General features: G+C 47.7%; 1 protein-coding gene across 4 annotated transcripts in view; it reads right to left on the bottom strand.

Moving 5' to 3' along the window:
• The window catches only part of SMG1 (SMG1 nonsense mediated mRNA decay associated PI3K related kinase), a 795,166-nt gene that overhangs the window by 695,279 nt on the left and 74,480 nt on the right, over positions 1-25,407 (bottom strand). For all 4 annotated transcript variants that reach the window (XM_082260927.1, XM_082260924.1, XM_082260925.1 and 1 more), the window contains exon 8: positions 3,715-3,787. In XM_082260927.1, coding sequence (XP_082117053.1) covers positions 3,715-3,787 — 73 coding nt within the window. The remainder of the gene's footprint in view (positions 1-3,714; positions 3,788-25,407) is intronic.

Below are 25,407 nucleotides of genomic sequence, written 5' to 3'. Positions count from 1 at the left end.
CCGTCAAGGGGAGAGGGGGGGAAAAATTTACTCACCATACTGGAACAGAGCGGGCGCCACTCCCGACAAAACCCCTCGCCTCCCAGTGGGGGGGGGGGGGGATGTCGGCCAAAAGGGACGCTGCGACTCGGCGGGACGTTTAACCCGCGGGCCAGTCCCCGTCCAATGGGACTATGTCGCGGCCGACCCGGAACGGAGCTAGGGCCTGCACGCACTCGTAGGCCGGCTGGGGTGACCACTGAATCTCAACATCCAGCCCGTCGCCCAGATCCGACATAATTGCTTGTAGATCTCACAGGAACAATCCGGAGAAAAAAAACTAGCTAAAAAAAAATTATCTAAAAAAAGGCTTGCCAGGACCAGAGATCCCAGCAAGGAACTTGGGTCCTTACTCCTGACTAGGCAGAAAAAAAACTGGCATCCTATAGCAGGAAGTGAGAGGGTATACCCCCTGGGACTGCCCATAGGTGTAGCCAGAACTTTTTTTCTGTCTAGTGTCCTACTCCTGTAGGGGGAAGTATAACCCTACTGATATCAAGAGATCTGCATCTGTCAATGAGCGACAGAGAAACCTTCTTAGGAGGTAGATATTTTGGTCTTTTATAACGTGGGAATCAGATTCAGACAACCCCCTATCCGCCAAAACACCTGCCATTCAACAGCCAAGCCATTATAGCCAGCGACTGTAAAGCAGGATGGAAGATTGGCCCCTGGGCCAAAGAAAAACTGAGAAAGTCTCAAAGGGGTATTGGCGACCAGCCATACCAGATTGGCATACCAAGACCGGTGAGGCCAGTCTGGAGCCACTAAGGTGATGGGATCCCTTCTGCCTTGATCCTTCGCAGAAGACTCTGCGAAGTTTTAGCATATCAGAAGATACTGGCCCCAAGGAGACACCAGTGCGTCTGACGGTGGCCAGAGGATCCCGAGACCTTGTCACATTTCTATGTACATTCCTGTTGAGACGAAAGGCTAACAAGTCCACCTCGGGAGTTGCCCTTCAGAGACACAGCTGAATCTTAGAATGCCGGCTACCTGCCGAGCAGCCAGGACACTTCTCGTGCCCCGTTGGTGATAGACATACGCCACAGCCGTGGCATTGTCCGATAGATCCTTACTCGGCACTCCTAAAGGCGATTTGTCCGACGAGCTAGAAAAATCTTTATCGCCCTTTAAAAAGGAAAAAATGCTAGGGCCAGAGATCCCAGCAAGGAACTAAGTCCTTACTCCTGACTAGGCAGAAAAAAAACTGAGTGCCTATGGCAGGAATTGGGAATATACCCCCTGGGACTGACCCATAGGCGCGGTAAAGCTTTTTTCTGCCTAGTGTCCTACTCCTGTAGGGAGGAGCATAACCCAATGGTCAAGATGAATCTGGAGCGGTGTCCGTCAATGAATGAAAGAAGGATTTTTAAAACAGAAATGTTGGCTTGCTGAAAGTGTCCATGTACAGTATAGTATGTACTCAATACTTGGGTCAGGGCTCCTTTTGCATGAATTACTGCATCACTGCAACGTGGCATTAAGGCCACCAGCCTGTGGCACTGCTGAGTTGTTATGGAAGCCCAGGTTGCTTTGATAGAGGCCTTCAGCTCATCTGCATTGTTGGGTCTGGAAAATAGGTCAGGCGAGTTTGCTGGCCAATCAGCAGTGATACCAGGACCATTAAACCAGGTATTGGTACTTTTGGCAGTGTGGACAGGTGCCAAGTCATGCTAAAAAATTAAATCAGCATCTCCATAGAGCTGGTTAGAGGTAAGCATGAAGTTCTCTAGAATTTCCTGGTAGAGGGCTGCGCTGACTTTGGATTGATAAAACACAGTGGACTAACACCAGCAAATGACATGGCTCCCCAAATCATTACTGACTGGAAACTTCACACTGGACCTCATGCAACTTGGCTACTATGCCTCTCCACTCTTCCTCCCGACTCTGGGACCTTGATTTCCAAATGAAATGCAAAATGTATTTACTTTCATCCAAAAAGAGGACTTTGCAACCAGCCGTAAGTCTACTCCTTGCGAATCTCCCCCAAATTCTTGAATGGTTGCTTCACAATCCTCTCAAGGCTGCGGTTATCCCTGTTGCTTGTGCACTTTTCTCTACCACGTTTTCCTTCCACTCAACTTTAATATTAATATGCTTGGATATAGCACTCTGTGAACACCCAGCTTCTTTAATAATGACCTTGTGATTTACACCCTTGTGGAGGGTGTCAATGACTCTTCTGGACAACTGTCAAGTCAGCAGTCTTCCCCACGATTGTGTAACCTACTGAACCAAACCGAGACCATTTAAAGTCTCAGGAAACCTTTTACAGGTGTTTTGAGTTCATTAGCTGATTAGAGTGTGACATCATGAGTTTAAAATATTGAACTTTTGCACTATTTTAATTTTCTGAAATACTGAATTTTGGGTTTTCACTAGTTGTAAGCCAAAATCATCAAAATGAAAAAGAAAAATGCTTGACATATCACTCCGTGTGTAATGAAGCTATAATAGGAGTTTTACTTTTTGAATTGAATTACTGAAATAAATTAACTTTTTAATGATATTCTAATTTTAATTTAGATGCACTTGTAAATAGTGCACGGATGTCAGATTGTAAGTTGGAGACATTCTATAAAGGTTGTTATTCCACTACGATAATGATGTAATCTGCAAGCATCAAAATGGTTCTTTTAACCCCAAACTCTATATCCTTTATTAATAGGTTCAAAAGTAAGGGTCCCAACATTGAATCTTGGGGTACACCACAAACCACCATAGACCAGAGTATGAATCAATACAATAATTTAGCCAGTTTTCTACCCTTTTTAAAACTGAATTCTTTAAGGCTATAGACTAACTTACGCATTAGCAAGAAGTGGGGAACGGTGTCAAACGCTTACTTCCTTGTAAATAAGAAAGCAGATTTGACAACTTTTGACTTTCATAAATCGATGCCGTCTATTTCATGAAATACTGTTTTCTAGCGAAAACTCCATGTGGTCTTTTAATAAACTCTAATATCTTCATGACTATAAAAGTTAAATTAACAGATCTGTAGTTACTTGGCAAAAGACATTGATCTCTTTATTACATATAGGCACCAAGTTAGACTTGCACCAGTCCGGTGGTACTAGGGCAGTCATTAAAGAGTCTAAATATTAGCAACAATGGCTTGAATATAATAAAGATCAACTATGGACACGTGGGTGTAGGCCATCAGGTCCATGTTCTTTTTTATTCTCTTTTATTTTGTCTGTTTCTGGACTATTTTGTTTGGTATCAACAGAGCTGAAGACAGCATCTGATCAATTTGCCTTCTTTGTTCCCATTCACCAAATCAGAATTCTATTGTAAAAAGGGGCTGACATGTTCAGATCCAACCATTTTATTTTTAATATTTTTGAAGAATTTTTTGGGGGGGTGTACTACTGTTTTTCAACCAATTCGTTTCAAATTTTTGCCACCTTAATTTTCTTTTTACATATTCTGTTATATTCTTTGTAACAAATTACACAGTGTAACAAATTACACAGTGTTCATTTATATATTTTTATTTTTAATTCCTAAATTCCACTTCAAGTGTTACTTCTTCTAAAACCTGCATTTTGCACCATGACAATGCTGTTAGTGGTTTCATGATTAAGATAAAACTACATCCGGATGTGAAAGGGATGCAAGTAGAATGAAAACCTAAGCAATTCTGTTAACGAAAAATCTGCTTACCAGACACCTGTTGTGTGAGAGAAGGTTTTTGTGTGTGATCTATATGCCATCCAACCAAAATGTCAACTGTGTCCTGTGCAAATAGAATAAATATGTATATATCAAACACTAAATTACATAAAGGTAATTATTAAAAGACCACAATTTTTAAGACATTTTAGAACTTTGATGGGTTTTAAAGAAAGATTTGATGTACTCATGGTAAAATCCTATCTTCTTTCTCCTCTGTTGAAGGACACAGGTATTCAGATACGGTGGGGAGGTCTAAAAGCAGAGGTGGGGAAAAAAGTAATTGCTAGCAGCCTCAAGAAAAACATGGGACTGCCTACCAAAACAAGAAGCCATCAGAAGGATCAATGCACAAATCGGAACCAGATGAGGTTGAGCCCCCTACCAGATAGGGGAGCTGCCAACACAACCAAAGGGAGGGCATGTAGAGTCCATTTGAAGCTCAAAACCTAGACAGACTGCCATCAGAGAGTATGACTCCACACAAAAGGGAACAAACTTGAACCAGGAAGAACATGAGCAATCAAAAACCCACCAATAAAATATGATCTTTGCTCACCGTAAAATCCTTTTCTCTCAGTTTATTGGGGGGCAGAGTTGAGCTCTTTATCTTTTTTATCTCTGGGTTATCACTCCACCTTCAGGATAAGAACACTAGGCAAAGAGAAGCACAGCCTAGCGGCAGACCTTGATGCTGGCTCACAGAAAAAATGAAATCAGAAAAAAAAAAAAATTGTCATTTAATTTTCTCTTCTGTTCACTGAAGGGCGCAACGAATATCTTGAACTCCAACTACTGGGAAGTGCCAAAGCAATGACTATGAGCAGTGAGAAATAAAGGCAAGTCTGCAAAACTAGAACTAGGGATAGACAGATATGTTTTTTTCATGGCCGAAACCAATATTTTGGTCACAACGCATCTGTCGATAATTTGTACATTTAAAGTTTTGAAAAACAGAATTTTTGACACAAATCTGGTACTGAACATGTTGATTTTGTTTAATGCTTAATGGCTGGCTTGCTGGCACCCTGTGGTGGGTGGGTGGCTGGCACAGGGCCTGTGGCTGTGGATGGCTGGCACAGGGCCCGTGGCTGTGGGTGGCTGGCACAGGGCCTGTGGCTGTGGGTGGCTGGCTGGCACCGGGCTGCTGTGAGTGGGTGTATGGCTGTGACACACTCCCGCAAGACTAATCCCGGCTCCAGACGAGGCTGTCCAAGGCGAAGGAGGCGGCCTAAGAAGGCAGAATGACGTTGCAAAAATATCGGCCAGTTTCGGGGCCGATACAGATATATCGGTGAAAGTGCTCATCTTCCTTGCCAATAATCGGTCTATCCCTAACTAGAACAGTACAAAGCTGCCTGTGAACAGAAAACAGAACCCTCTGTACATGAGAGATCCTAGCTGAGAAATCTGCACGAACCATGCCCACTAGATAAGTACCCAATGACCTGAAGACCTGTACTAGAGAGCTTGAAAGCCAGACTGACGAACAAAGCGATGGTCAGGGAAACTGTCACAGCATGAGTCCCACCAAGATAGCAAATAAAGTAAAAAATAAAAAACCTTCTGAGGCACTAGAGCTGGACAGAAAGACCAAGGACGGTGCCCTAGTTATCGCACAATGCCAAAATCATGGAAGAGAGGCGGTTCTAGGACTCCATACCCAATCTGTTTAATACCAGAAAGGGTATATAAGGTAAGGCCGTCAGCTCAGAAATCGCTCCCCACAGAGGAGTACAATCAGGGAGGCACCCCAGAAGTAGAGGTAGAAAGAGGAATATACTAAATAGGTTCAAAAGAAGCTATGAGCAATGCTGATTCAGATATGACTAAATAGGTCAGAAGCCATGCTGTGGAGTGCAAGAATGCCATCCAGGTGTGATGGTAGACTCTGCAGAAAGTAAGCCCTTAACCTTAAACTCGCAGGATTACCAATTCAGAGGAAACTCCCGTCTCCCAAGGCCAGCACTGCATGGCCGAGCCATTAGGACAGACCATGAATCAGAATAGTACTAGACTATGCAAGAACCCATGAAGCACAAGAGTCCACAAAGTATCCACTAGTAGTCTAGCAGGCTGAAGTACCATGAAAGAAGAAAATGGTCGTACACCACCACGGAATCCAATGAAGAAAAGTTCTTTATTCACATAAGTGGTACACGGTACAGCAGGGTAGGACAGTAGTACTGTCCTACCCTGGTTAACTCCCAAGAGCCAGACGAGGTCAATGTACTCAGCCACTTGATCCAGTACAGACTGCAGAGACAGGGACAGACCACCATCTCTATTCCGATGGCTATAGGGTCCCTGCACCTATCTAGAGGCAAAGTTGGTCAGGTTTTTGCTGAATCTAGAACCCTGGAGGTCCGTGTCCAATGTTTTTTTCCTGAGACCGAAGTCTTGATTACCTGCATTAAACCATAGTCCTAAGTCTAGACACAGACTTGTCAAATGGCAAAAACTGCCCATCAATGAGGAAGGAAGGAGAAGAGGCGTGGCTGCTGCTCTGTGTACCTCCCACGCTGCCTGAGTGTGTGGCGCTCTGAACTGCTGCATATACAGTTGTAATCTTAGTGGGAGCATGCACATAGAATGACTCCTACAGGAGGATACACATTGAATATCAACATAGGCGAGAGGCTGGGAGACTATTTAAAAAGTAGGTTCTGAGGAGGAAATGTATTAAATCAAATAGGTAAGTTATAATTGATTTTAGGAAAATTTGACTTTAATACCACTTTAAGCTAGAAACCTCCACCAACAGGTGACATATCTCTCTGGAACCTGGCAAAGCCTGAGAAGGCCAGATCTTGCAGGTGTTAGGCCTTTCAAAGAAAATGTGGCAACTACAAGGATCCATAAAATTGACTCTTCTAAGAAGGTCTATAAGTGTTCCACAATGGGGATGCCAAAGAAAAAGGGCATTAGGCTTGACCTTGTAGATCAGGAAGTCCCTCTAGACAAGAGGGGTATCTTTTTTGCAATGGTGCTGTAATCCATATAGCAGAATAGGGGAGATTAGATGGGGCAACTGTAGGGGGCGCCAGATACAAGGGATTAGCTGTGAGCATAATAGGTGCTCTCTGCATCTGAATGCTGGAGAAGCAAACTACTCAATGACGCACCAGGATTCACACTCAACACACCCACTTGCAGGCACGGGGGTACACATTCGCACAGCAGGCGTTTCAGAGGACTTGGTCTCTACCAGACAGCCTATAGGGCTCAAAATCAATCAGGTTCTGAGGGCCTGCAGAAACTTACTGCAGAAGTAGATATAGATATATATTCAGCTGACCTCTTTAAAACTCCTACATTAAGACAGGACTATGCTCTGGCCTGCATAATTAAGGTATCAAGTATAAGGAAAAAGATATACACTGACTCAAAGAAGCTGATGTTCTTTAGATGTGGCATCAGCATCCCTACATCTGCATATCTGTGTGGACCTCAGACCCATGTGGGACATACATTAGGGTGCTTGTAACAAGCCATAACTGAAGCGCAAGGCATCAGCCATTTGTACCACACTTTCTATTAAGCAGGGGTGTGCCCCATAGCAATGGAGAGATCTTTTTTGAGGGATCTAACCCACTCTGCCAATATAGGATGGAGGGCAGCACCTGAAGAATCAAACTGAGATCTAAGGAGGGCTTCCAGCTACCAGTCACCAGATTACCCATTTGTTTCCTGTTAAGGTGGGTCACTGGTGGATCCAGAATGAATATAGACCACCATTCAATAAATTCTCTTTCTAAAGGGATAACAGATTCAATGCACTGTTAGGTGGGGCCATTGATCCAAGGTGATTCCAATCCACATACAGGAATACCTCACACAGCAAGTGTTGTGGAGACGTATTTACAGCTGTAGGAGCAAGGACTCAAGACTAATACTATGATGCAGGGTATGCACAGCATCAATGAGTTCCTAAACAACCTCAGCTGTGATTTTACTTCTGAGGCAAAAGCAGGATAGACGAATGGGAATATGTCAGGGAATGTAACCTCACATGGTGGGATGAAGGAGATTTAGCTGAAGTAGACCCTATATCTACAGGGAATCAAATTCCAAATAGCAGGAGTCCGTTCCCTTGGAGGATAGAGAGTAGATGCCTCTGGAACCTTTAGGAGAGCACAAGCTGGGGCCTCATAGCAGTGGGGCTATCCCTGTCTCTATGCTGCTCCAATGCAGCTGTGATACAAAGAGGCCCAAAATGTGAAACCGGGCCCCAGGTATTCACAAACCTAGGTACATGTTTTGCAAAGCACCATATGGAACATGGTCACCTGAGGCATCCAATCCTCATCCACGTGTATGAGGGCAGACTGCATGTCATCATAGGTAGGCAAGTAGGGACAGAGTTTCATGTAGTGCTTTGCAAAGCAGGAGCACAGCAGCATGGTTCTGTCTCTACACTGAGTGTCAAGAAATGGATCACAGAACACACAAGTGCAACACTTCATCAGGGGAGGACATGAAAGCTCAGTCCCTAATGTGAACCTTTTCCACAATATATCTGATGTAGCATGAAGTTTAAAATGCACCCAGAGGTGCAAACAGTGGAGCAGCACCTAGTGCTTCGGCACAAACGTCCTTACTCATAAGTGAATCTTCAGAGACATGGGTCAAGCACTGACTAAATGCCAAGATTCTGGACCTTAAGGAGTTGATCAGAAAACCTTTAGCAATACAACAGGTCTGGAAATTATAATGCAGAGCCCGAAGGTCACATTCCAAGCTAGTCCAGCTATGTCCAGGTAAGGCACTGCAAAGCCAGGTTTAGCCCAGGTACACACTGGGGCAGTTTTCAAGCCGGCATTTTAGTCCGACTTCGGGGGCGATTTCAGACATCTGTGTGGGTTTCTGCACAGATGTCTATGGAAATAGCCCCCCTAAATTGCCCAAAGTAGTACAGAAACTACTTTTAGGAATCAGTGCATCGGCGCAAAGTTGGCGTCGCACCGATTCGGACGGTGCCATTGCCAGCAATTGGCTCCTGTTTGACATGCGACTTGGCATGTCAAATCGAACCAATGTGAACATGGGCTTAATAAAGGTGAATCCAGTTAGCTGCTATGTGGAGAACCGCACAAGTAGCATTGTAGAGGAATCTTGATTGAATTTTTCAAAGGACAAGAAAAAAAAAAAAAAAGGCTAGCAAAAAATTATTAGAATTTTCCCACCAGAGCTGAACAAAATAGATCCATCCTCCTAGGACACTAATAAAATACAGGCATGCTGGGTAGAGGAGAGCCTATCCTCTGGGTGGCTTACAAATTTTAGGCTAGTCGGTGTCTAATCCTCCTGCAGATGGCAGTATACACCCAACTGTATCTGAATTACCGTGTCTCTCAATGGTAGAAAAACAACATTTATTGCTAGCATGCAAAATCTACAATGAAAACCCCAAATATTAAAACATAACTACACACATTTAGTAATACTATGACTGCATACACACATTTTTTTTTTTTTTTTTTTTTTAAAGAGGCCCCGCACTAGGACCATTAAAAAGGCAAAAACCAACAAGTTCAAATTAAAGGATTCCTCCTCCTAAAAAAAAAAAAAAAAAAAATATTACACTTTTTTTATTTTGTCACTCAAAACAGAAGGTGAGAGGTAAAAAAAAAAAAGAATCTTCCTTTATATCTCTTCTCACTTCAATAGCATCACATAACAGTTCATATACAAAATATATAGTATAGCTGCCCCTTTAAGTGCACTAGTAGACACTTGTAAATCGTTTAAAAAAAAAAAAGAAGTCAGACGCTTCCACAAGATAACCAAAAAATGAACTCAAATCAATAATACTCAGATCAAACCAACATAGAAATAGACTAGAATTATAAAATCAATATATTTATGTGTCCCAACACCACAGGGAAAAAAAAAAAAAAGTGCCAATAACCTCATAGCTCCTCTTCATTCCTTCAACCCAAGCATGTAAATATATGTTCATTTTTGGTAAAATTGTGTGAAGCACCTTACTTTTTTTCATGGGATTCCTGTTCTGGTGACAAAAGTACAAGTTCCCCTTATTCCTGTTGTGTGGGGTAACACAAGAAAAGTGACAGTGTCAATGGGCTTTTTTTCACTTCAATATCACTCCTCAAAGCATCTCAAACTGTTCTCAAAAGCAGGAAAGTGGAATTATGACATGTATGTAAAATTCCAAGTCTTGGAGTTAAGTAGAGGACAAGCATTCATGCACCATGAGTTACACACGTGATTGAGCACTGGCAAACTTTTACAAGACACACCTATGTGTGCCTCTCCTATAACCATACCACACTCCATAAGTCCTTAGTCTTTTTTTTTTGTTTTGTCATAGACTTTGAAGCAGAGTGTCCATTGCAAGGTCCCGAGCAAAAAGGTCTGACTGGAGCAGCAGCCTTAAGGTATACCATTAATGGCGGATTACGTCCAGACGATGCAGAGAGATTTCCTTTGAATGCTTGAAGCAGGGCACAAGGATGGGAGCATAATGTCCTCATTGAGGTAGAATGCAGAGACTATGTTCAGAAGAAAGGAATGCCTTGGAAGGGAGACCGCCTCATCATTGTGCAGTATGAGGAAATGTTCTTTATGGGAAAAGGCTGCCAGTTCAGAAACACATCTGGCAAATGCTCTAGTGACCAAAAAAGTCAAAAAAAAGTGGCCAGCAGTTGCCTGCTAGAATGAGTAGGTCTGTGTTTCATGTACTTCTAGGCTAGTTTAGTTTAATTAGGATCATCGCTTTCCTCCCGATTTTCTTGAGCAGATGACTTGGGATTCACCCTGGAGGAAAGGCTAAAAAGCCTGAACTTAGACCTGGGGATTATCCAGGCATGTAAGGTTAGAGCTACAGGATACTTGGTACAGGCAACAGAGGTGCCCCAGAACAACATCATTTGTGATGAATACAGTCTGGTCAGCGACGTGCTAACGTCACCGCACTCATACGATCCTGGAAGGATGGCTGTGCAGCTGTAGCTGGCCGGCTTTTTTATGCTTTGATCTAACTTCCTATGTAAGTGCAATTTTTAAATAAATTTGACGGTTTTACACTACGGCTATTGTATTATATGGGAAGCCATATCTTGCCGCCAAGTAAGCTCTGGATGGATGTATCTAGATGCGTGCCCTGCAATCCCTATCGGAGTTGGATGCCCTGGTTCATTGTAACAAGCGCTATTGACCCTTTAGGTCAGGTTGTTCTGGTAAGCAGATTATCTTTAGCGTTTGCGGATACTAAATCAATTCACGGATATTTTCTTTGTGCTACTCTCTCACGTTTAAAGGCTCACAATCCCAATATATGTTGGACTGTCACTGGTGTTTACAATATTGAATTTCTCATCACAATCTATTGCTTTTAAATTATATGGTTTCATTTTTTTTCACCCAATATTTCATGAATGTCATTTTTAATTCAGGTCTCACATTTTTAGCACAACTTGTACTTTGTTTTTTTTTGGAGTATATCTCACTTTATAGTTGCTGCTCCAGAACTTATTCAGGTAAGAGCAGTTTTTCCCAATATTAATAACAAACCGAGGTAGTTTGTTGTTGAATCTGGAAGATAGGATGTCCACATCTGGAAAAATGCTTATTTGCCATATCAGATTGAGAAATCTGAATGAAGACCCCACGTCCCTTGATACAGGCGATGATAAATCACTTTCCAGTTTATTCCAGGCATACGGTTTGTAGAGGTTGCTGGACAATGAGTTCTCCCATCTGATTTGTTTCCTTCAAGACAGCCAAACTCCTGGTGCCCCCTTGACGGCTGATGTAGGCCACCACCATGGTATTGTCTGGCTGCACCACAATAGGGTGCCCTTCATAAGGGGAGTCTAGTGCTGCTGTGACCAAGCTGACTGCAATGAGCGCCAAGATGTTGAAGGGGACATTGACAGCAGTTAGGGGCTCCTAGAGATGTTGGTTTTGGGACCTTCCTCTGAATACAAAACCTTCCCATCTTTGACCTCTCATTTCGTCAAGTACACCAATCAGACATCTCTCTAAAAAGTATACATGTGAGGCACCTTTTGAAGACCGCTTGAGCTTTACAGTACAAACTTTAAGCCATAAAATCGTATGGCATGAGAATGGAGAAAAGAGCCATACTGGAAATTAATAGCATGAAATCTTATGGGGTAGAAAAGCATTACATCTTCAGGGGTAGAAAAGCAGAGCAGAACGCAATTGCTGTATTTGCTCTGTATCAGCTCAGGCCCAAATTACAAATTTCAAGCCGGCATTTTAGTCCGACTTCGGGGGGCGATTTCAGACATCTGTGTGGGTTCCTGCACAGATGTCTATGGAAATAGCCCCCCCCTAAATTGCCCAAAGTAGTACAGAAACTACTTTTAGGAATCAGTGCGTCGGCGCAAAGTTGGCGTCGCACCGATTCGGACGGTGCCATTGCCAGCAATTGGCTCCTGTTTGACATGCGACTTGGCATGTCAAATTGAACCAATGTGAACATGGGCTTAATAAAGGTGAATCCAGTTAGTTGCTATGTGGAGAACTGCACAAGTAGCATTGTAGAGGAATCTTGATTGAATTTTCCTTCCTTTCAAAGGACAAGCAAAAAAAAGGCTAGCAAAAAATTAGAATTTTCTCACCAGAGCTGAACAAAATAGATCCATCCTCCTAGGACACTAATAAAAATGCAGGCATGCAAATGCGGCGACTGTCAGAGGACTCAGAAAATAATTTTACGGTAAGTTCTTACAAAAATTCTATTTTCTCTTACGTCCTCTGACAGTCGCCTCCCAATGGTATTAGCCTTCACTAATGGGACGTCCTAAAGCAGTGCAGGTATGAGGGGGTCGGAAAGAAACGCAACCAATTTAGAAGGTAACGCAAATAAATCGGGCCAGTAACAACCTGAGCCCACAGGAAAAAACTGGAACCAAACTGAACCAACACCCCGTAAGGAGGGACAGAAAAATAATGTCCCCTCAAACGACTGCCGCACTCAAAACTTTGCGGCCAAAGGGAAGCATCCAAAGATGCCAAAACATCAAGTTTGTAAAACTTAGTGAAAAGGTGCACGGACGACCAGGCTGCCGCCTTGCACACCTGAGCTACAGACGCCTGCCTGATGGCGAAAAGCCCAAGAAGCACTAACTGCTCGAGTAGAAAGAGCCTTTGCTGGGAAAGTAGGAACCTGACCCGTGATGGAATAGGCCCGAACATCGTCTGTCTGATCCACTTCGAAATGGCTGCCACGAAGGCGGCCAATCCCTTCCAAGGTCCCTCAGGAAGAACAAACCGAGAATCAGACTGCCAAATCGACTGCGTGGCGGACAGGTAGACCTCGACCACACGGACCACAGCCAGAGAATGCAAGGCAAACTCTGTAGGATGCTTGTGTTGTCTACCCAGTGAAGGCAACACAATATCCTCATTGAGGTGGAAGAAAACCACCTTGGGAAAAAAAGATTGACTCGGTCGCAGAACCCCCTTATCTCTATGAAGTACCAGATAAGAACGGCAGGACAAGGCCGCCAATTCAGACACTCTGCGAGCCGACGTGATGGCCACCAGAAAAGCAACTTTTCGTGACAACATAGACCGACATCTCCCTGATGATCTTGGAGAGGTTTAGTGTAACACTGACAACCAAATTCAGGTCACCTGGAAGCAAGAGATCCAAATGCCACACCTCTTGAATGAAGGTGCGGAAGAAAGCGACGCCCAAGGTCGTTGAAACAAGACGGCCAAGGCCGACAATTGACCCTTGGCCTTATTCAGCACCAGATGCTGATCCACGCACTACTGCAGGAAGGCCAAGACCTTCGCCACCGAGAAGGAACGAGGATGTAAACCATGCACTTCGCACCAAGTGATATACGATTTCCAGGTGCGGCAAAAAAATGTCCTTGAAGTGGCTTTGCGGGCCTCTTACAAGGTAAGGATGACCGCCTGAGGAAGACCTCTATCCCTCAGGACCTGGCTTTTAACAGCCATGCCGACAAAGCCAGCAACTGTAAAGCAGAATGGAAGATCAGTCCTTGAGACAAATAGTCTCGCAGAAGCCACCATCGATGTTCGACGACCATCTGAACGACGTCCGCGTACAAGGACCATTGAGGCCTGTCCGGGGCCACCAGAATGACTGACATCTGGGATAACAGTGGAATTGGAGGAAAGGCATACAGTAGCCGATAGCGGTGTCAAGGCACCACCAACGCATCCGCGGCATCTGCCAGAGGATCGCGAGCCCTGGCCACAAACCTTACCACCACTTTGTGGAGACGGGACGCAAACAAATCCATGCCCGGAGTCCCCGACCGGCCGCAGTCCAAAGTCTGGCGACGTAGATAGTCCACCTGCCAGAGTTTCACACTCGGAATGAGAATGGCTGAGAACGCAGGAACCTGCGATCCGGCCCAGGACAGAATCTCGGCCACTTCCGTGGCCGCCCGGGCACTCCACGTGCCCCCTTAGAGATCGATATAAGCCACAGCCGTGGCATTGTCCACCTGTACCCGCACCAGACACCCCTGAAGCTGAGGTGACCACCGGAAACAGACAAAGCGTGATCGCTAGGAGCTCCAAGATGTTGATCGGTAGCGAAGACTCCCCCGCCAACCACGTCCCCTGGGCCCAAAACGTGCCCAGAACTCCTCCCCAGCCCGACAGGCTGGCATCTGCGGTGACACCCGTCCAAATTAGGGGTCGGAAGGACCAACCCTGTGTCAAGGACAGCGTCCAGCGCCACCACAGGAGATCCGACCCGGATGACTTAAGGAAATACTCCTTTCCAAGGACTGAGGTGTCCTGACCCACCTGTCCAGGCGCTCCGCTTGGAGACCTGGTGTAAAATTGAGCAAACGTAACTGCTTCGAAGGCCGAGACCAGCCGTCCTAGAACCCGCATGCAGGTCCGTAAAGAGGAGAGATCGTCATTTCTGTGAGCTCCGATCTCCTCCTGCAAAGTCCCGATTTTTGTCCTCCGGAAGGAAGACCCGAGATTGAGCAAAAGTCCAGGACCATCTAGGTAATGGAAACGAGTAGAGGGAGTCAGTGCCGACTTCTGAAATTGACGGCCCACCCAAACACCTGAAGTGTCTGAACCTTCACAGCCAGATCTTGCCAAGGTCACACGAGTTCGACCTTGCAAGAGGTCGTCCAGGCAACCGAGGACCGCAATGCCCCGTAAACGCAGCAAAGCTAGACCGGAGCCAACACCTTGGTGAAAACCCTGGGAGCCGAAGTGAAACCGAAAGGCAACGCCACGAACTGGTAATGCTCCCCAGCCACCACGAAGCGGAAGCAGCTCAGATGACCCTCGAAAATAGGGATGTAGAGATACGCATCCTGCAAGGCGATGGATGCAGTAATTCCCCAGGCCTCAACGAGGCCATCACCGACCGGATGGATCCCATCCTGAACACCCCCCGCACAAAGCGGTTCAGGGACTACCAGTCCAGAATTGGACACACCGTGCCCTCTTTCTTGGGCACCGTGAACAGGTTGGAGTCAAAACCGCAAAAACTTTTTCCGAAAAAGAATGGGTACCATGACTCCGTGTGCAAGCAAACCATGCACCGCCCCCATGAGATCTGAGACAAGCAGGGGACAGCTTAAGAATGGATAGGAGGAACATGTCTGCAGGGCTAGATCAACCCGATCTTGTGCTCTGAACGAATTGGTTGGTGAACCCACCTGTCCCGAATGCCAGACAACCAGGGTTCCTGAAAGCAAGCAGACGTCCCACCAACCTGACAACGGGAAGGGCTTCCCTTTAGGGAGAGGTGGACTGGGCCGCCGAACCATCCTGACCGGCATTTGGCTTACCCGTCCACGGCTCCTAGTGGCCACTGGGAAGATGGAAAGGAATACCCTTCTCCTGCGTCCCAAAGGCACAAAGGCAATTATGTGGAGTCTTGGAGGGCCCCCTCCGGGAGGCTCTCCCTTGGTGACCTGGGGCAGACAAATACTCTTACCTCCCGTGAGCCCCATATCAACTCAGCTAGAGGTACCCCAAAAGGGCGATCACCCACATAGGGGACCTCAGACGCCGTCTTTTAGGACACGTGGCCAACCAAACAGCACTTTAACCATGTAATGCGGTGGATCACAATCCCCACCGCCGACAACCGGGTGACCAACGTAACCACGTCCAAGGCTGCGTCGCCCAGGAACATCGCAGTGTGGATGAGCTGATCCTGCTGCAAAGCCCCTTGCACCAGCTCATAAACGCCTGAGAGGCAATCACTGAGGCAAAACACAGGTTTTAACAGGGAATCCGCCACTAGATATATGTGGCGGGCAAGTGCTTCCACACGCCTATCAGCCGGATCCCTGAATACCGGGAATCCCCTACCAGCAGCAAGGTGGACTTAGTCAGCCTAGACACAGTGGGATCCCCTGCTTGGGGACACCGACCAACGTTCGTCTACCGCCTCCAAAAAAAGGAGAGCGGGTGGAAAAACGCCTAGGCCCCACCAACATGCGCTAAATGCGCCGTAACTGGCCATTCACGATTTTGTGAAATTCCACCAGACAGGAAAAAAACCTGACCCGACTGTCTGGGGTCTGAGGAACCTGAGCAAAACAGACCGCTCACTTGACTGAGCTGGCTCATCGTTAAGATAGAAAATTTCAGTTATGACGCCCATGAGATCATCCATCATAGCGCATTCCTGCGCTACCGAGGAGGAAAATTTCCCCTCCTCCTCTCCCTCAACGTGGAGGACCGGGACCCCTTAGGGGGACCATCGTCCATGGCAACCAATTCGGGCTGAGAGTCAGAGGACTGGGAGGACGCTTTTTTTATGGAGGAGCGTGCCGACATCAGCAGATTCACCTGGGACGCCAAATTCGCCAGGGCAACAGATATGGGTGCCAGGGGAGAGGATTCAGGTGTACCCGAAGTCCACACCAGGTCTGCGGGGGGATTTATCACGGGAGACCATTTTTGCCTTAAATGAAAAAAGGGACACTGCCCCCCGCAGTCTGCACCAACTGAAAAAGCCCCTTGAGAAAACACACTAGCAAAAAAAATAAATTTGATTTGGTCAAATAATGGCCGAGATATAAATCCCCAGCCTGTCAGCCCATTTTACACAAGGTAAAAAATGGAGGAGGAAGTGACCTCACATCGCTAGAGGCCAGCCCTTGAGCCCAGAGAAAAGGTGCCTATGTAAGCCTATGGCAAAAGTCACAGGGACAATGGCCGCTGCCCTTACTAGGCATGTTGCCTACATCCAAGATGGCGCCCGACTGGGAACCAGAGCAGAAATGGCTGCTGTCTTTACACAGAGCTGAGAATCTGCAAACCACTAAAGTGGTGGCCGTTTTAAATGGCTGCAAAATAAATGCACCAAACACATCTCTGGCCATAAGCAGGGACCCCAGGGAGACCTCCACAGCATTCCCATGCAGCACCCCCAGCGGAGGCAGGGCGGGGAGGGAAAAAACCACAACCCGGCCAGAAGGGAGATCCTAGAGAGACCAGCAGCCCTGCTATCCCCTAGGAGTGGGCCCACAACTCCCCAAACGTCCCCAGGAACAAGGGGGTTCAGTATTCACCAGTGCAGCAGCAGGCACCACTCAAAAACGGGAGACCTCCCACACTAAGTGGGGGTGTCGTCAGCCATGGAGAGATGCTGGCAACACGCAGGCGATCGGGGTTGAGACATCCTCTGCCGAGGGGCACGGTCGTTGCGAGGCCTGGGCATACCAGTAACCTGAGACACTCGTTGGCAGGCTGGGACTCCATAAGGATCTATGATACCCAGTCCGAGGCCCAGCTCTGTAGTCACTTGTAGTCCTCCAGGAAAGGAATCCCTGACTAACTAGTGATAGTGAGAAGAAATAAAAATATATTGTGTAAAGAAAAAACACAAAAGTCGGGAAAAAATATAAAGAAAACCGACACTCGAGGTCTCAGCCATGAAGACGTAGTCTACTCCTGACGCTAGGCAGCATGAAACTGAATATAAGATTGGTTCCTGGTAATGGCTGTGGGATGGCCCCCTAGTGGCATGCTGAGGTACAAGTTTTTTTGTATTAACCTGATAATTATCTGCCTAACCTGCTCCTGCAGAGTGCGCCATTACCCATTAGTGAAGGCTAATACCATTGGGCAGCGACTGTCAGAGGACGCAAGAGGACAATTAATTTAGGCCCTGGACCTGTACAGCACCCTGTGGCTAACTGAACGTGTGGCACCAAGTGTCAAGATGAGTATCCATGCAGGATCCAGTGCCTGAAGCAACACTGCAGGCTGTTGTCACAGCACACGGTCCGGACACAGCTCGCAAGATTTTAATGAGGTTGCGCAAATCCAGATACACTGCTTCTATGCTGGAATTAGACAACCGCAAATTTTTGTAAAATCTTACCTGTAAAATTCCTTTCTCTGAGTCCTCAGACAGTCGCCGCCATCTTCATATTCATCACAATGGGGTATTAGACTTTGCTCCGTAGGAGTAGCTAGGCAACAGAATATGTAACATTAAAGCTTTTAACATATCCCACCCCCAGGGGGTGGTCCCCTCAGTCAATACCCTCCTACTTCCTGTATCCATATCTCAGTTTCAGTGGAATAGCAGTAGAGTAGAGTATACAACCAAACCCCAAAAGAGGGGCGGGGGCGGCGACTGTCGGAGGACTCAGAGAAAGGAATTTTACAGGTAAGATTTTACAAAAATTACGTTTTCTCTTACGTCCTCCGACAGTCGCCGCCATCTTCATATTCGTCACAATGGGGATGTCCCAAAGCAGTGCAAACATGAGGGGTGGGAAACGCAGCCGCGCCTAAAGGCAACGCAGTCTCCACATCAGAGAAAGGAACCTTACCAAAGGAAGGAAACCAGCTGGGCAACATGAAAAAAAAAAAAAAAAAAAAAGTGTGCTCAACAGGAGCAACAACCCAGGAAAAACAAATAACCCAGGGATAAAAAACGTATCCCAAACAGCCAGGGGTCCAAAACAAGGGACCCTAAAGAACTGCAGCACTAAGAACCTTGCGGCCAAAGGAAGCATCTGCCGATGCCTGAACATCCACTCTGTAGAATTTTGTGAAAGTGTGCACGGTCGACCAGGTCGCCGCCTTACACACCTGGGCCACAGAAGCCCGATGATGACAGGCCCAAGACGTACTCAGGGACCTGGTAGAGTGCGCCTTCACAGGCATAGGGGGAACTTTCCCCTTCAAAGCATATGCCTGTTCAATGGTCTGTCTGATCCATTTGGCGATGGTAGAAGCCGACGCCGCCATGCCCTTCCGAGGACCCTCTGGAAGAACAAACAAAGAATCCGTCTTGCGAAAAGACTCAGTCGATTTAAGGTAAACCCTAATCGCCCGAACAACATCCAAAGAGTGCAACCTCACCTCCTTCGGATGTTTAGGCTTCGCGCAAAGCGAAGGCAAGACAATGTCCTCATTGAGATGAAACTCCGAAACTCGCTTCGGAAGAAAGGAAGGATTAGGTCGCAAGACCACCTTATCCAAGTGAATGACCAGATACGGAGACTTGCAGGACAAGGCCGCCAGCTCCGACACTCTGCGAGCCGAAGTGATCGCCACCAAAAAGGCGACCTTCTTGGACAACATAGCCAACGAGATCTCCCTGATCTGTTCAAAAGGAGCATGTTGTAACACGGATAGAACGAGATTCAAGTCCCAAGGAGGCAGAGGTTCCCTCCTAGGAGGGACCAGATGTCACACTCCTTGAACAAAAGTGCCAACCAAGGAGTTAGAAGCCACAGGACGTTGAAAAAGAACGGCCAGCGCAGACACCTGACCCTTGACCGTAGCCAGCGCCAAACGCTGGTCGACAACCGTTTGAAGGAAGGACAACACTCTAGAAACCGAGTATGTGCGAGGTGAAAACCCCCTGGACTCACACCAGGCAAAATAGGCCTTCCAAGTACGGTAATAGACCTTCCCCGAGGAAGACTTCCTCACGTTGATCAAAGTGTGAATGACCTCAGGAGAGAGACCCTTATCCTTCAGGACCTCGGTCTCAACAGCCAGGCCGTCAAAGCCAGCGACTGTAAAGCAGGATGGAATATCGGCCCTTGAGACAGGAGATCGTCTCGAAGAGGTAGACGCCGGCCGCCAGATTCACGAGGTCTGCGTACCAGGACCGGCGGGGCCAGTCCGGAGCCACAAGAATCACCGTGCTGTGTTCCGAGTGCAACCTGCGAAGGAACCTGGACAGCAATTGAATCGGTGGAAACGCATACATCAGTCGGTACTGATGCCACGGAGCTACCAACGCATCTGACGCGTCTGCCCGAGGATCGCGCGTCCTTGCCACGAACCTTTTCACCTTGTTGTTCAGACGAGACGCGAACAGGTCCACATCTGGAAGACCCCACTTCGCGCACAACTTCTGAAAGACATCCGGGTGGAGAGACCATTCCCCCTGGTCCAGGGTCTGGTGGCTCAGATAATCCACCTGACAGTTCTCCACCCCCGGAATGTGAACTGCCGATATCGCCGGGACGTGAGTCTCGGCCCAAGACAGAATGTCGGCTATTTCCTGAGCCGCACGGGCACTCCTGGTGCCCCCCTGGTGGTTGATGTAGGCCACCGCCGTGGCATTGTCCGTCTGCACCCGAACCGGACGGCCCTGCAGCCTGTCCGTCCAACGTCGAAGGCAGAGATTTATTGCACGCAATTCCAGAATGTTGATCGGAAGGGAGGACTCCCCCTCCGACCAAGTTCCCTGGGCGGACAGAACGCCCAGAACACCACCCCAGCCCGACAGGCTGGCATCCGTGGTGATCACCGTCCATGAAAGAGGACGAAAGGACTTGCCCCCTGACACCGTCGGCGACTGGAGCCACCACAGAAGATCCCTTCTGGTGTGATGGCTCAACGAAATCTGGAGATCCAGAGATTGTGGTCGCCCGTCCCACCTGGACAGGATCTCCGCTTGGAGACTTCGCGTGTGAAACTGGGCTAAGGGAATCGCCTCGAAAGCCAAGACCATCAACCCTAGACATCTCATGCACGTCCGGAGCGACGAGCACGGAACGTCCCTGAGGGACCCGACTTCTTCCTGAAGAGTCCTGAGTTTGTCGTCTGGCAGGAAGACCTTCGCCTGGACCGAGTCCAGGATCATTCCCAGGTAGGGAAGCCGAACCGACGGACCCAGCGTCGACTTTGGAAAATTTATCGTCCAACCAAACTCCTGTAGAGTTTGCAACGTGACGGACAGGTCCTTCTCCAGACCCTGGCTGGTCGCAGACCGAACCAGAATATCGTCCAGATACCCCAGGACAGAAATGCCCTGGGCTCTCAACAAAGCCAGAACCGGCGCAAGCACCTTGGTGAAAACCCGTGGAGCCGAAGCGAGACCAAAAGGTAACGCCACGAATTGGTAGTGATCCTCCGCAATGGCGAATCGAAGGTACCTCTGGTGACCTTCGAAAATCGGGATGTGAAGGTACGCATCCTTCAAATCGATGGATATGAATTCTCCCGGAACCAGGGCAGCCACCACCGACCGCAGGGATTCCATGCGGAACTTGCGAACCCGCACAAAGCGGTTCAGAGCCTTCAAGTCCAGAATTGGACGAACCTTGCCCTCCTTCCTGGGCACGGTGAACAGATTGGAATAGAACCCCCGAAATCTGTCCCGATGAGGAACCGGAACCACCACTCCCTGAGCCCTCAGGTCCCGCACCGCTAGGTGCAGATCCCGCAAACGCTCCGGAGACAGTTGAAGATTTGAGGGAAAGAATCTGCTCTCCGGCCGAGAGAGAAACTCGATCTTGTAGCCAGATTGAACCATTTCCTGAACCCACCTGTCCCGAACACGGGCCAGCCAGGGTTGAAGAAAACCGAGCAAGCGTCCCCCCACCCCAGAACTGGGTGAGGGCGTCCCTTCAGGCCGCATTGTTATGGGCAGCGGGTCCGGACTGGCCGGACTTCTGCTTACCTGACCACGGCTTCTTTTGGGAGCCTTGACCCTTGAACGGTTTTGCCCTTATAGTGCGACCGAAAGGCACGAAAGGACCCCTGAGAAGGCCGAAAATTAGCATGATTCTTACCAGGAGCCGCCTTAGCCTTGGGGAAGTGGGGCAAGAGCATGCTCTTACCACCCGTGATCCCCTTTATCAACGTATCCAAGGATTCTCCAAAAAGGCGAGATCCATCATAAGGCAGATTGGCTAAGGTCTTGCGCGAAGATTGGTCCACAGACCAACACTTTAACCAAACCAGGCGGCGAGACAACACCGCCACGCTGTGTACACGTGCTGCCAACGCCACTAAATCCAAATCCGCATCACACAAATACATGACACCCTGATGGATTTGATCCACCATATCCAATGTCGCCGGTGAGGCCGAATCAGCCACCAGGACGCGCCTAAGCACCTGCGTCCAACTCGCGACAGCCTGGGCTGCCATAAGAGAGGCAAACAGAGCTTTTAGCATCGAGCCCGTAACAGAATAAGTATGACGGGCAAGAGACTCCAGTCTCCTATCCGTGGCATCTCGGAACACCGGAGTATCCTCTGCAGGAATCGCAGTGGACTTATTCAAAACTACGATCGCGTGATCCACCGTAGTAGGCGTGAAAGGATAACGCAGCTTGAACCTACTTGGCACAGCAAAAGGCTTGCGTAAATTGCGCCATTGTTCCTTAACAGCGCGCTGAAAATCATCAGTGCAGGGAAAGACCTGCGATGTCTTGCGTCTTTTCTGCGTCCCATAAGCTGCCAGGGCAGCAGGAGGACATGGTTCATCCTGCAAACGCAGCGTTTGTTTTATAGAAGCAACCAATTCATCCATGATTGCAAGCTCTTCAGGCGAGCCAGGGGGGGAATTATCAACCCCTTCAACCTCAGCCTCCACCTCGGACCCCACGAGATCCAGGGAGGAACGGGACCCCGATAAGGAGACCCCAGCCATAGCAGCCCCATCACCATCACCCTCTGAATCAGAGGAAATTGAAACTCTGGGCCTTTTTGTGGACTGAGCAGCCACAAGCATTTGCACCTGAGCAGCAAGGTTAGCCACCACCGCAGCCAAATCCCCCCTGGGGGGGAAACAGCAGTCCCTTGGCTTCCCACCAAAGTGGCAGGAAATTTGCCTTCCTGAGAATCCATTGCCCCAAAAAAATGCTGGAGAATAAAGGGTTAACTGCCCCTTTAACAAGCGCGGCGAGCGCAGCCCACCGAACACACACACTAGCACAATGAGACCCCCACAGGGATAAAACTTAACTCAGGCAAGGATATAGGAAGAAGAGAGGATAAAAACCTGGAGAGACCACTGCTGCCGCATCGATCGGTGCGCCCAGGGAAAAGGAAGTGATGAAACTCAGGGCGCTCTATGAAAGCCTATGGAAGGCTACAAGAAAATGGCCGCCTGCAGTGTAATCATGCGGCCGGAGCGAGCGCAGCCAAAATGGCGCCGTTTGGCGCCGAAAACGCCGCTCCTCCACTACAGTGAGGACCGCAGAACAAACACCACAGCATAGTAAAAAAACATGGCGGACCGCCGCAGCGATCGCTGTATGTGCCCAAACATGAAACATCATGCCCCACAGCACACAGCCTGTCACACATCCACAGTCTGACACAGATAGTGCAGCACAGCCCCCCCCCCCCCCTGCAGCCCACAGCATGCAGCCAGAGAGATAGGGAGCTTAACAGTGTGAACAGAGGCAGGTTACACAGTCCCAGACTGACACCCCCCCAAACAGACTGGTCCCCACACAGATACACTTACCTCCTAGATGGCGTGGGGAACCCGCACAGGCGAACAAGCCACTGCACATGTGACAGGGAGAGTCGCAGCCAGGACGCAGAAAAACTGGGGTTGAGAAACAGCACAGCGTCCAGTGAGGTAGCCACCTCACCATAGCATTCCTGCACCGAACAGGGATGGGTCGTTCATTGTGTCAGGAGCGTTACCTGACTGAACGCTCGATGGCAGGCTGGGAAGCCACTGACCCACAACCTGCGACCAGGGGGATCAGCCCGCGACCCAGCCCGCACGAATCCTCTTCATCAGAAGAACTAACTAATGCTGACAAAAAGAACAGCTAAGTAAAGAGAGAGAAAAAACTCAAACAAAAATCAAAAAAGAAGAGAAAGGCTGAGACAAAATGCCCCAGCATAGAGACATCCAGCTACTCCTGACAAGCTAGACATTGAAACTGAGATATGGATACAGGAAGTAGGAGGGTATTGACTGAGGGGACCACCCCCTGGGGGTGGGATATGTTAAAAGCTTTAATGTTAACATATTCTGTTGCCTAGCTACTCCTACGGAGCAAAGTCTAATACCCCATTGTGACGAATATGAAGATGGCCGCGACTGTCGGAGGACGTAAGAGAAAAATGAAATATTAAGCTATGGGTGATATTCTTCATGCAGAAAAGGTCCCATCACCTTCAGAAAACTGAGGACTCCGATTGGGGTAGGATAATAGGGGAAATACCGAGGTGGTGTGTCATCTACAGCTTTGCCAAGGTCCAATCATCTAAAAAGGTCCACACCCATAACCCATGGTGTAGGATTACTCTGCCAGTGTCCTGCAATGCATTTGCCCACTGAAGTCTGCCAACATAGGCTCAAAATCTCTATACCCGGAGAGAGGAGGCAGTTTTGGCTAGAAATGCATTCAGAAGTTTCATTAGGTGCACATACTAACTCCCTTGGCTTCCTAATCATTCCAGGAACAAAAGGGAGAAAGCTTTGTGTAAGTTATGACTTACAGAGTTTTGTGATGTTTCCCATTTGACAGTTTGGAGTGTCAAACAAATCATTAGTGCAGTCCTATGAAATGAAGTACAAGCCACATGTTCTCCAATACCTTGAAGTCGAAAGTGTTTTATTTTGCACCTGCAAGTTAGTTAGATTAGAATGGGGATCAAAAAGCAGAGCATGTGCTGCTGGTGGGGCTGCTATTTAAGTAACCTGTTGCTTTTCCGTCCATAGACCAACCAGATTGGGGACAACTGATATGCCCATTTGTTCCAGCAGACAGCCTTAAAGGACCATTGTCAGGAAAAAGGTCAATTTGCAAAGCTGTATTTTTTCAGTTAGGAGGAAGCAGCTATAAAGTTTCCTCCATCAGGCAAGCTTACATATTAAAAAGAAACATCACCACCTTGCCTATGCATGGCATTGACAGTGTCACTGCAAAGAAGTCCATCCCCTCCAATGTACTCACCCCCTACCTGCACTCCCTCACTGCTCCTTCGTCAGTCTGTTGCAGTCAGCGCTGAAATCTGCAATCTAAGCTAACAGGGCTGCAGCCATCAAGATCTTGGTCAGATGACCATTCTCAGACCTAGAAATTGTCTACTTGACCCAAATACTGTCACAGAGGAGCAGGTTACATGCTCCCCCTTACCCAGAAGTGCTGGGTAGAGTCTTGGACTGCAAGGAAATGCAGACAAGGCAAGTATAAAAAGATCCGAGAGGGCCTGTATAGGTAAGGTGACACTGGGCTTGAGTTATTAAAAAATAAAGTATACTGTGCACTGCAAAAGTACACTTGTTTCAGAGCTTGATAAATAAGTTAAAGCTTCACTTTGCAAAGAAGACTCAATCACATGCAAGGAAAATTAAAAAACACATGATTTCTGCTTGCACAGGATTGGATGATTGAAGTCAGAGCTTCCCCTCAGATCTAGAGCAACTGCACAGTATATTTGCCTTTAGTAAATCAACCTGTGTGTCTTTAAGCAATGATAGTTCATAATA

This window comes from Pelophylax lessonae (assembly GCF_965119305.1).
Source record: "Pelophylax lessonae genome assembly, chromosome: 6".
NCBI lineage: Eukaryota > Metazoa > Chordata > Amphibia > Anura > Ranidae > Pelophylax > Pelophylax lessonae.
This window is presented reverse-complemented; position numbering and strand designations above follow the sequence as displayed.